Here is an 11,293-nt window from a genome sequence, read left to right on the forward strand (position 1 = left end):
AGTCGCCCTTGAAATGTGTATGATTAGTTGTGGCGCTAACCATTGCACATTCAACGATAAATCAAACCCAGAACAAATAACCGACACATTATCGTCGTCGGTTTGCCTCGTGCCATTGCCGTTAAATTGGTCAATAAAGTTCTAGCAGCTCATGCTTAACTCTCCAAGAGTCACGTACTTCACGCCAAAGATCTTCTCTCCGATCTCTGGTGGTGACCAGCTTGTTGCTTTGTATGGTTTTTTTGTCTGCCACTGATACCCTCATCAATACTTGCCAAGCACCCGAAATCGGATTACCGTTCGCTGCTACACGTTAGCCGAGGGCAGCTTCCTGATGTCATCCTATTATTCTGTTTTGTGTTTTCGTAGATTAGAACGCTCGCTGGCAAGGGCCGTCTAGGCTCAAGCAGACCATGCCTAAGCGCGGCTTAACGCAACCGCGGTACAATGTAGTGCGATGGAGGTCGCCACGCGTGGCGTGGTCTAGGTTACCCGGTTTACCCAGGAGCCGGAACACCCGGACCCGGCAGTGAGATCGGGCGTGAAAGTAGCTGTACACGGTTCAGCCCAGAAACCGTGTTATCAGTTAAGCGTTGTGTCAATTCGGGTCCATTTCCAGCGATCTGGTCGCTTCGGTCGCAGCTTATTTTAAGACCAGAAACACCTCGGCTAGTGTTCCAGTACAATCGTCGTCGTTCTGGCCGGCTGTGTGTAGAGTGTTTATCGTGATATGCAGCAACCGACTCGGAACAGAGCCGTACGCAATAACAGAACCAAAGGAAGTGTCCCTTACGACGACGAGAGTAGAACGAAATGTTCGATTACGATTCGACTGCTGGACCCTCGTCCGGCGAACGGCAACCATTGCTGGGTTCACCGAAAAGCCCACAGTGGCCAGTGGAGTTTCGCGAGGGCAAATATTGCCCGAAACCGGGCTGGCTGTACACCTCCGAACCCGTGGACCGGCATCCTTGCCTCGAATGGCTGTCGACAGGTAAGCAACGTTTTCGATCGTCAGCTACACGATCGCAAAGTATTCCGTACACCGATTCTTACAGCTACTTCGAATCGCTTGCTTCAGTTCTTGCTTATCGCTTCAATAGACGCAATCAGTTAGATTATATGGTTCAAAGAGCCGTTAATGAGTATGCTCGGAGCTATGGTGGTAGGGCTAATTAATGTTTTTGGGTGAACAGTGACTTAAAAAGAGGAAAAAGCGTTGCAACTGTTTTTTGCTAATGATGTGATCGATGTTTATAAGAAGAAATCAAATGAAATAGAAAATTTTCTAGTATAGGTTAGTTATTACATTTCACCTTTGAAGTTAAAGAGTTTAAGAAAAAAGAACACTTTAATCAATTAGCCTTTTTTCCCCATGGAAAATGATATACGCCCAACTCCTAACGCTACTACCAGCAGACACGCGGATACAAAAAGCAAAAGACAACATACGCATCTCACTTTTCTTCCTTATCTGCCATAATCCATCAGTGACCATGATCTTATCTCAAACGGTGAGCATCTTCATTTCCGCCTTCTCGTCATAAAATCGGAATCGGAAGTCAGATAAACACCCGTGTACTTGAACTTCCAGCGCCTTACCGGTTATCGTTGCCAGGCAACCGTAAATCCCCCTCCATCTCCACCCGAGGACATGCCAGAGGCCAGTGTTCCGCAGGCGATGCATCTCTGCTCCGCTTTTGATGTAAACCGCTCACACGACACACACACAAACACACACACGGCCTGCTGCCAAGGCGACCGCCAATTTACCGTCCAGCGTTGGTGGTGTCACGAGACCCCATCATCATGGCCGGTTAATAACCTGTTGCTGGTCTCAGCACACGAAACACGAAACTAGCGAGCAAGCTCATCGACCGATTGGCCCACGAGCGGCGGCGCCATTCGCAAAACAAGCGCAACTGCATTAGTGTCCCCAACCAATCGTTCGACGAATTAAGACTCACTCCATTTCGTTAAACACCCCGTTCCGTTCTGCATTCCGCACCAACCCATGCCATGCCATGCCATGCGGCAGCTGATTAACGTTCAGCGTGGAACGTGCCTCAAGACTTGACGGTAGCGACGTCGACGTCGACGGCGCCGGCGATTGTGACCGATGCTACAGATCTCATTTGCATGAATTGTGCTCACCGCAGAGACGCCACTGCGCCGCCAGACGTGACTGGACTGGAGGGGGTGCAGTGTGTGGCCGGGTTACCGTCCGGTTCTGGCAGCATTGGTTTGTGCTATTGACCCATCTTGTTCTGCTCAGTCCGTCAGCACTGGGCGGTGCGGTGTGCATACTGAACATCGATCCACCGAACAGCGGCCACATGTCGCCAAACCGGAAGATGTCCGGATGATGTAGTGCCGGCTCCTTCCACCATATTATGTTTGGCTCGAGTGCTACCCCGTTCCTAGAAGACTCTTCCGTGCACTCTCGGTACTTGGGAGAGCAGCATGATGATCCTGACCAACCTTAATGCTAACGCTGACGGTTACCGGTACCTCACAGACGCCCTTCCCTTGCCCGAGCAGAAGATCATCAGCCCGCATCTCGCACAGGTTGTCGTCTGGTGGACGAGTGGATGGCCAGGATCTTCCTACGGTGGATCCTGCGACCCTGGTACGAGCCGGTTTCGTTCATCTTTGAAGTGAACTCGCGAAAGTTCAAAGGAAACTCGCGTAAAGTGCCTTTGAAGTGCGTACGGCCGGTACGGTGGTTGTCTATGGCATCCGGTGGGGCTTGTCCTGGCGCTGCCGCTGCCAGTGCCACTACTGCTGGTGCTCCCTACTGTCTGTAGGGATTCTGTCCGCCTTCGTGGCCAAATTAATCTGATTCCGTTTTTCATTAACATCAAACGGCTCGTTCGTCGGTTCACCCTGTTTGAAGCATTCTCTTTCCATCTCTCTCTCTCCCCCGTTCGGTCCGTTGTGTCACTTCACTTCTAGAGCTCATACCGCCCCATCGGCCGCAAACACATATTTGCTCTGTCCGGATGTGGGTACGGTGGTGGCATGGCGACGATGATTTTCCCATTGTTTTCCATTTGTTGCGAGCTGCTTTTCGGCGTGATGGCGTGCCGCGGGACCGGTGGAATGTCTTGGAGGAGCTGAGTTGGAATTCGGGGCAAGGTGGAACGAATGAAGTCACTCGGCACTTGTTTGAAGTAGCTTTGGGGATTTTGGCGGGGAGCGAAGGTGGGGCACGTCAAGTGGTTTGTTATCCGTTGCCCTAGGGACGTGCGGTTTATCTTCTACGGCTTTTGATGTCTTTATTGCCTTTTTTGAATTTCCTTCTCTATAAATGGTACGTAAAGACGGCAGGTTTTTTTTGTCGGGACAGAGTCTGAACTTGTTACACTATCCACTGATAAGCGGACTAATGGTAACAAATCGTTCTTTCCAGTATAGAGCAGCGTCCAAGTTCTTGAAACTGAGATCCTGAATCCCATCTATTTATTACTTCGCCGCGTATCATTACTCTCCAAAGTGATGCTACAAAAGATTCACCTTCGTCGAAACTGACCAAAGCGCACGACCCAGTGGCCGTCATCGGGACAGGTGATTGATTCATTGGTTGCGTGACATTGGCCTTCCGGTTCGATAGCTCCTCGACTCCTCAAGATAGCCGTCGGTAGTCTGCACTATTGGTCACTACTCCAAATTGTAGCCCGCGGTGGCCTGGAACATGGCTCCCGCTCTCCAGATGCTTATCGTTCACTGGCGCCTCCGAGGTGAAGCTGGAGGTGCGAGTACGTACAGACAACGGCTACATCGGCTAATGAGCTCTCATCTCATCATCCCACGCGCCTTATTGACCATTCATTAGGCGGGCATATAGAACGGCGAGGACTCAGGTGCCCGCGATAAGCGGTACGCCGCGCAGACTCATCTTATCTCATGGAAGACAGACCATGTGCCACCTTTCTTATCGTTTCCACCTTACCGCTACAATGGGCAATTGTTAGTCCTCCCTGTCACCTCCAGTCAGTGTCTGTGTGCGGAGGAGTGGGTTAGGGAGTCAATAGGTAGCCCGTTGTTTACCCACAATCCGTCTTTGTGTTGTACTGTTATTCATCTACGTTACCTTCACGATGCGATGCTGGATTGTTGTGTGCGCGATGCAGATCTCCAGGGCCCGGGCCCAGGTATGTAGATCCGCCTCACAAACACCTGATAGCTCGTTGTTATCAATTCCTTTTTCGGTCGGGATAGGATCAATGGGTTGATGATTTGGAAACAGCTTTCCTCGAGGGGTACAGACACGGCCAGGGGCTTTATCCTATCCAAGTGGGCCTTGGAAGCCGGAATGGAACCGGTTTCGATCGGAATATTCTCTCGGTCTTTCGCCCTCCAGCGAACCCGCATCACCCACATTGCGGATGCTTTTTGCGACGTTAGCGTTGCACCCGCTGAGGAACATACAAATTATCATATCAAAGTTGCCAACTTTGAAAACATAGTAAACCCCGTGGAACGAACTGGATCCGATTGGATCCGGCTCCCCGCTTCTCCTATCGGCGATGTTGGTCTAATTATGGGCTTTATCACGAAGCGAGCGTGCATGGAGTCTAGGTGTCAAACAGGGTAGAGGGGGAGGGAACCAGGTGCTTCACATGTCACCGATCGACAGAGGAAGTTATTAGCTATGAAGATGGCTGCTACTGGAGGACGCCTGAAGCCCTGGTTTGGCTTCATCATCTAAATATAGGCCCTCCTCTCTTGTCCATCTAACAATGTAGACGTTAGGGGTGGCTTTCTAGAAGTGTTCCAAATGACCGCCATCAACGGCCATGAGTGCCTTTGGGATTTTCCTCTGGATTGCATTTTTTTTTGTTGATAAATTTCCCAGCGATAATACTACCGGATGGATGGTCGTTGCATTTTATACAGAACAATGTCACCTTGACCGTGTCTAATCTAAGTCCTACGGTAACGCACGGCGCGCATGCGGCCACGGCTATAAACGCAGCGTAAGGGGAGGAGGTTGCGCCCGATTGATCCGATTTGACAACCACACCGACACACAATTGTGTTGGTCCATCTGCCGCTGTTGATGCACTATCTGGTGGCCCTAGGCCACCGGGTTGGCCAATGACGAAGATTGATTTATGGGATAGAAATGCGACCAGAGATAGGGCCCTAGGTGACGGTGGCAATACCAACCCCCCCCCCCCCTCCCCCCCCCCCCTCTACAGGTGTCGAGGACATCGAGATGCACTGATGTATCAGTGACCACTCTGGACCTTCCTGAGAATTGATAGCCTTCTCAATGGGGTTTTATGTCTGTGTCTCCCGGCGGGGGGTCTCTGTGAGAATGTCGAGTGTCCTCAAGTTCCGCTGGGGCTTTTCGGTTGGGAAGAACTCCAGCACTGCGAGCGTATTGAAGTGATCGGGAAAAAAAGCTTAATCTCTTTGGAAGTATTTGACTCATTCCGCACGATTGGAGGTACTTTATGCTTATCCCTTGGTTTGAAGTTGCTGGAACATGTCTATAGATGGAATTTGAATTTTAATTTTTGAATTTAACATTTGAATTTTAAGGTAGTGAGCCCGATGTCAACTGTCAATTCAAAAGTTACTCGATGCTTTGGATGACCAGGAGAACTTGTCAACCCTAAACAACATACTGGCCAGCATTATATACCTCTCTGCTCTGCTCCGTTCTCTCTCTCCTGCTATAATACGCGTACGCAGACACTCTTTCGTCTCTATCAGTTCTCATTACGTTGCTACCGTTCAATCGGTCATACAGCTATACACTACAGGGGTCTGTGCGTTATTGCATGCCCGCGTGGAGCGTGGAAGGTGCTGCTGGTGGTGCTGGCGGCGGTGGTGGTGGTGGTAGGCTAGGCGAATCATTTGCTTACCCCGCGATAGCCGCCAGCCCCCCCTCCTGCCGCAAAACGGAGTTGGTTCCGATAAGCGCAGCACAGGAAGAGCAGCACACCGATACGCGCACATACATACAACCGCGAGTGTGACACCGCAAGTATCTCCTCTCCCCGAAGCACCACCACCATGCGTTCGTTCTTACGCGAAGCAGCGCGTGGCACTGTGTGTGGGCAAGGTGTGCAACACGAAACACCTACACCTTACGCATCCCCACCAGCGAGAACCGTGGTCGGTCGTCGGTCGGTCGGTCGCAGGTGCCGTTGACTGGCTGGTTGACGGGCTGGCTGGCTGGCTGGGTCCATGGGATGGTGGTGGTGGTGGTGGTGGTGGTGGCGGCCACTTCGGACATTCATTTATGAGCCGCATCGTCGACGCCGAGCGGTTCAATCGGTTCGCGTACGGCACCCGGTGCGACTCACGGCGCAGCAGCGATCCGAGACTCAGCAGCGATCGAGCGTGATCGAGCTTCCGCTTTTCGACACCAAAAACAAGAACCAGAACCATATACATTCCTGCTTGGAAAAGCAAGTGCCCAAAATGTAATGTTGTACCGTCGTGTCCTGCGTGCTGTGTCCGTAATCCCGAGTGTTTGAGCTTGCGAAGCTTTGAAGCTAGTTCGATTGATCGTCATCGTGAGTGAGGAGGTGTCTGGCGAGTTGTTTGGTGTGACTGTTTGGGGGAAGTAGGCCTTCCCCACCTTCCAAAGCGGCGAAAGTGTTCAACGGCAACGCAGTGTATTATCCAGTGGCGAAAGTATCCAGACACAACAGACTGTCCAGCAGCAGCAGCAGCAGCAGCAGCAGCAGTAGTAGGAGTAGTAGTATCGTGATAGTGACCGCCGACCAGCGCACAAATCCGTCAACATGTATAGCACTACCTGGCAGCAGCGGTTATCCCGATGTGAGTAGAGCAGCACGAGCCCGTGGGCCTTGCACACTGTGGCACTCATCACTGTTGTGCGTGGTCGCGGTACGATCTTTTCGGAGGGAGGGGGGGGGGGGGCAGGCGAGGATGGTTGAGACGATCGCCATCATCTAAAACGTGCGACGCGCGAGCCCCAACATGCATTGCAAAACACGCGCGCCAATTCCGGCCAACGAGGCCATCGGGTGCTTGCTCGGTCGCTCTGCGTTCTATTGACCAACGACGGTCCGGCCAGCGACGTCCGTAAATGTCGTCCTCCGCCGATGACGATCGATCGATCGATCGATCGGGGGTGCTACAAGCTCCGCCACCGCATGCATAAGCATCGGTCCCCGGGTTTTCACAGGGTCGGCCAGCGTGCGAGCCGCCAGCTGGTATGCGAATTGATTTGGAATTGATAAATCTTCGCTCGCCTTCGATCGCTTTGATCGCCGACCAGCAGCCGACACTGGCGGCGGGGAGATGAGCTCGAGATGATATCGTTCGCGCGCCGCTCGTCCCCACCCTTAGCTCCGCTCAATGCCATCGCACAGCCCGTGCCTCACAGCCATGCACGACCGGTGCAGTAAGCATAAATAATGTCATCAGCTGAGGCTCGGATTGATTAGCAACCTGTTCGAATGAAACGCGGAAGTAGCGTCATCGGACAAAAGCATAATTTGCAAAAAAGACCAATGACATACACGGAAAGAATGGTGAGGATTGAGCGAGAAGTGAATCGAATCGAGCGTAATCAGAAGCCACCTCAATAGCACCGAAACGAATTGATAAAACATTCTTCAAAGAAGTGGTTTGTGGAATTGGCGAAACCAAAGTTCGTCAAGCCCGCTGCACGTCATCCATCGCGATCACGTTCTTATCGTTGGATTTAATGTTTCGCCAAAGCGTGTTTTGTTTGTTCCGCCGTTTGCTGGCTTTGACTGTCCCCTGCGGTGGGGCCAATGCCAATGTCGACTGCACAATAGGGAAGACAATGTGGAAGGCTCCACGTGTTGGCTGTGTGTGTGTGTGTGCTGTGCGGCTTCGAAACACGTGCTGCCAAAGGGGACGGTTTGGGGGGTACTGGGAGGAGGGGGATTTGTAACGGGTTTGGATGGCGGCAAAGCATTGGCGTCCCACAATCGCCGTTTGGCGAACCGAATCGTTGTCATGCATGTTTGGCCACACATGTCGTTTGGCTGGTGATATCATTTTGTTTGAAGGGCAATCCGTGTACCTCAGTGTTCTTGTGGGCTTCCTATCATGTCTCTCCCTTAATCAAAAATGGTTTTTGGAGATCGTGCTTTTTTTTTTATTGAAGGAAAAGTACACTAGAACAAGTGGCGAATATTTTTGGAATCTTAAACATATGTGACCTTCACGTAGCGGTCCATATATTGGCAAACGTTGTTCTAAAATTGGAACAAATCCATCGTCTTATCGGGACACCAGACCAATATCGGCCGAAATATGTTTACTCAACTGATTCACTGAATGCTGAAATGAGCTAAATATTCGTTGGACAAACAAATGGTGCTTTTTTATTTGTTGTCTGAGGAGTGACTTCCCGATGTTGTGTCCCGGGTACACTGGAACTAAGGTGTGTGCTGCCGGGCGTACCTGTACCTATCCCCGGTGCCCGCTGTCGGGTTTTGGACGCGTGCGCCACTTTGTTTAATGTTGTTTTTTTTTAATGTCCGGCCACATCATCGCCATCGGTATGGAAAGGTGCGGGAACAATGCGAATACCGGACCGATGCCGTCATGTCGGCGTGGTTTGATTGTTTGTGACATTTGGATGGGACCAGGAAGGAAGAGGAGACAAAAGCTTGCGCTGACTTGCGAGCGGTGTCATTCGATCGTTTTGACGATCGCAAATAGTAGCTCACGATCGCACAGAATCGGTTCTATCGGTACGATGTTGATGTTGAACCACAAACATGAATGCTGTCTCTTTGTGTCACCATATCAATGGTTGGCAATTGGAGAAGATCATGTTTAAGACATCCAATGCTCGCTAGAACACATTCGATTCACTTTCCTGCTCGATGTTTATCTCTATCATATCTGAAACGGCACCTGCTACAGGCCAGGTGTAACGGTCCCAGACCTCAATTGCGGAACGCTTTCCCTTTTTGTTTTTGTTTTCAACCAACCACACAATGTCGTGCGTGCACAACGTTCACGATCGACTGACACAGTACTAGGGTCAAGGTGAACCGTCTTAACCTCAAGCCTGAGGCTGGCCTAGCTTTAACTTCTTTAAAGTTCTTAATTTAAAAGCCCAATCAACGTTGTGCAGTGACCCTTAATGGGAGCTGAGTCAACGCACCAGCACACTAGCGCAGAAAAATCATTTTCACCATTTTCCATCATCTAACGGCACAACGCACAATACGTAAGCCTCATCACCTTGCGAACGGGAGGGTGGTGCAAATTGCGCTCTGAATGGGTGTGTATGTACGCCGACTGATGACACCATAAACAAAAAAAAAAAACAAGCCCGGCAGCCCATTTGCGGCTGTACGAGCAGGGCAGGAGGGCTAAGAATAGATTTAGATTTTCGTGTGAAAAACACTTTTTCCGCGATTAAATTACAATATTGATGTGAAAAAGCGACGCTAATGACATCATTATCATTATATTCCTCCGGGCGTTTACCACGGGGGGACTGTTTGCGCTTTTTTGCTCGGTATGGTACAGTTTGTGTTAAAGTCGAGCTCATTTAAGCTCGTGGAAGGGTGCTATTAATAATGATCGGAAGCAACGAACCAGCCTGAAAATAGCATAATGTTTAACACTTTGAACATTGAAATGACTCTATACGAGTTGCTGTTAAATTAACTAGACATGCTTGTAAGGTACATGTCAACCAACTCTTCATTTCATTGTATGAAGATTCGAGCGGTACGCACAGTCCAACGAGCGTACTCTACAGCATGGCATATGCGGCTACATTCTGGACTGCTTGATAATCAAGTGGCCACCCTCGCATACCCTTGCAGTTGGCACAGTTCTTGCCCAGGATCTTCAAAGTAAACTGGAGCAGATGGTTCACCACCAGCAACGAGAGATAGTGTGGTTTCGAGTGAGCCGTCGGTCAGATGTACTTGAAGAGCTCTTGTTACTGGCGTTTAGTGGCCTCTCCCGTTTGGTTGTTTGCGAAGCACCAACCAGCTCCACCCTGTTTTGTTTGCTAATGTCCTTCGTTCTATCACTTGGATTGAATTATTAGAAAGGTACCGAACGGAGAATCTATACCCAATCTGTCCGGCAGCGCTCAGCATTTCAATGTCGCTGATAGTGGTAAACGGTTGGTAAACACGTCGAGAACATTGTTTTCACTCTTTGTCTCTCGCACCATGACCGAATCGTCCGCGTTTTGGGTTAATCCCGGTTCTTCGTAACGTCAATCGCAACTAGGCCGTACGTACGTCTGTTTGCGCCGACTCATTACCATCCGATGGCTGAGCAGTTTGTCTCCCGGCGCTGACCATGACCAAGATGTGCAAATATTTGCGACAAATTTATTCCGAACAACACACTCTGGTGGCGCGTTCGGGTTGGAATGGTTTGCAAAGGCCGGAGCGCCCCTCCCCCCGGGGGGAAAATCCTTGGTCGAGGGAATCCCGAAATACCCAAAAGCCGTCAATCCGAATTGTTTGTTTGCAATTTGCTTCTCGACTCGAATCCCAGTCAGTGGGTTACTTAGGCCATGGACTGCAATTGGACACGCGCTAATCAACAATGAGTGGCTTTGATTTCGATGATAGCAGGATGATGGAGTGGCCTTGTGCTGGATTAGTGCGATCTGAGGAGTCTTTTTTATCGTTTGATATCGCGGCTTTCCAATGGTCTGTGGGGGAGGGGGGGAGGGGCTGGAGTGGGGATCATGGTTGATTGACCTTACCCCACTGGACAGGATAGTAGCGATAAGACCCGGCTGTAAGATGACTTCCATAAATCGCTATCAAAATGCGGGGTGCGCCAAGTAGCTCTGATTAGCTATCGCTGCCTGTTCAACGCGCTGACCAGGTGAATCCATGATTGATCGGTCGGCCCTAGCAACTCTCCCCCGTTTTGAATGGCCTGGCCTGTTGACCATCAGGCCGCTTATCGAGGGAAGCTACTGATAGGCACTGTTTGATGAATGTACGATAGGCCCCGGACCCACGGTCCATGATTAGCTTACGCCCCACGCCACGGTTCACTTCGCTTCCCGTGAATTGTAAACCATGTGAACCAACGATACCTAGACGTACGTACCCTCTCGCGGTACCGTTAGTACTGGCGCGGGTTGATTGGCTAATGGATAAAGCACTAATTCAATCAGAAATCCGAGACGCGCAAATCTGATTACGCGATCTCGGATTAGTTTATGGCTGTACTGGCTGAGGTACGATCCAGGTGTCACTAAGGCCGGAGGTAGTAGCTTAGTGGCGGTTAAACACTCTAATCGTTCGATTTGCTTTGACCACAACAGCCGCTA

The 11,293-nt window shown here is 50.6% G+C and overlaps 1 protein-coding gene across 2 annotated transcripts in view; it reads left to right on the forward strand.

The window, feature by feature from the left end:
- The first annotated feature begins 656 nt into the window (after positions 1 to 656).
- LOC125949634 (putative inorganic phosphate cotransporter) overlaps positions 657 to 11,293 on the forward strand; it is a 13,479-nt gene continuing 2,842 nt past the window's right edge. The window contains exon 1 of one of the 2 annotated variants that reach the window (XM_049676870.1): positions 657 to 994. In XM_049676870.1, the coding sequence (XP_049532827.1) occupies positions 814 to 994 (181 nt within the window). In that variant the 5' untranslated portion in view covers positions 657 to 813. Of the gene's footprint in view, positions 995 to 6,253; positions 6,802 to 11,293 lie in introns of those variants that run through there. The other variant, XM_049676871.1, reaches the window with a different exon arrangement.

The sequence above is a fragment of the Anopheles darlingi genome, chromosome 2 (assembly GCF_943734745.1).
Source record: "Anopheles darlingi chromosome 2, idAnoDarlMG_H_01, whole genome shotgun sequence".
NCBI classification, from domain to species: Eukaryota; Metazoa; Arthropoda; class Insecta; order Diptera; family Culicidae; genus Anopheles; species Anopheles darlingi.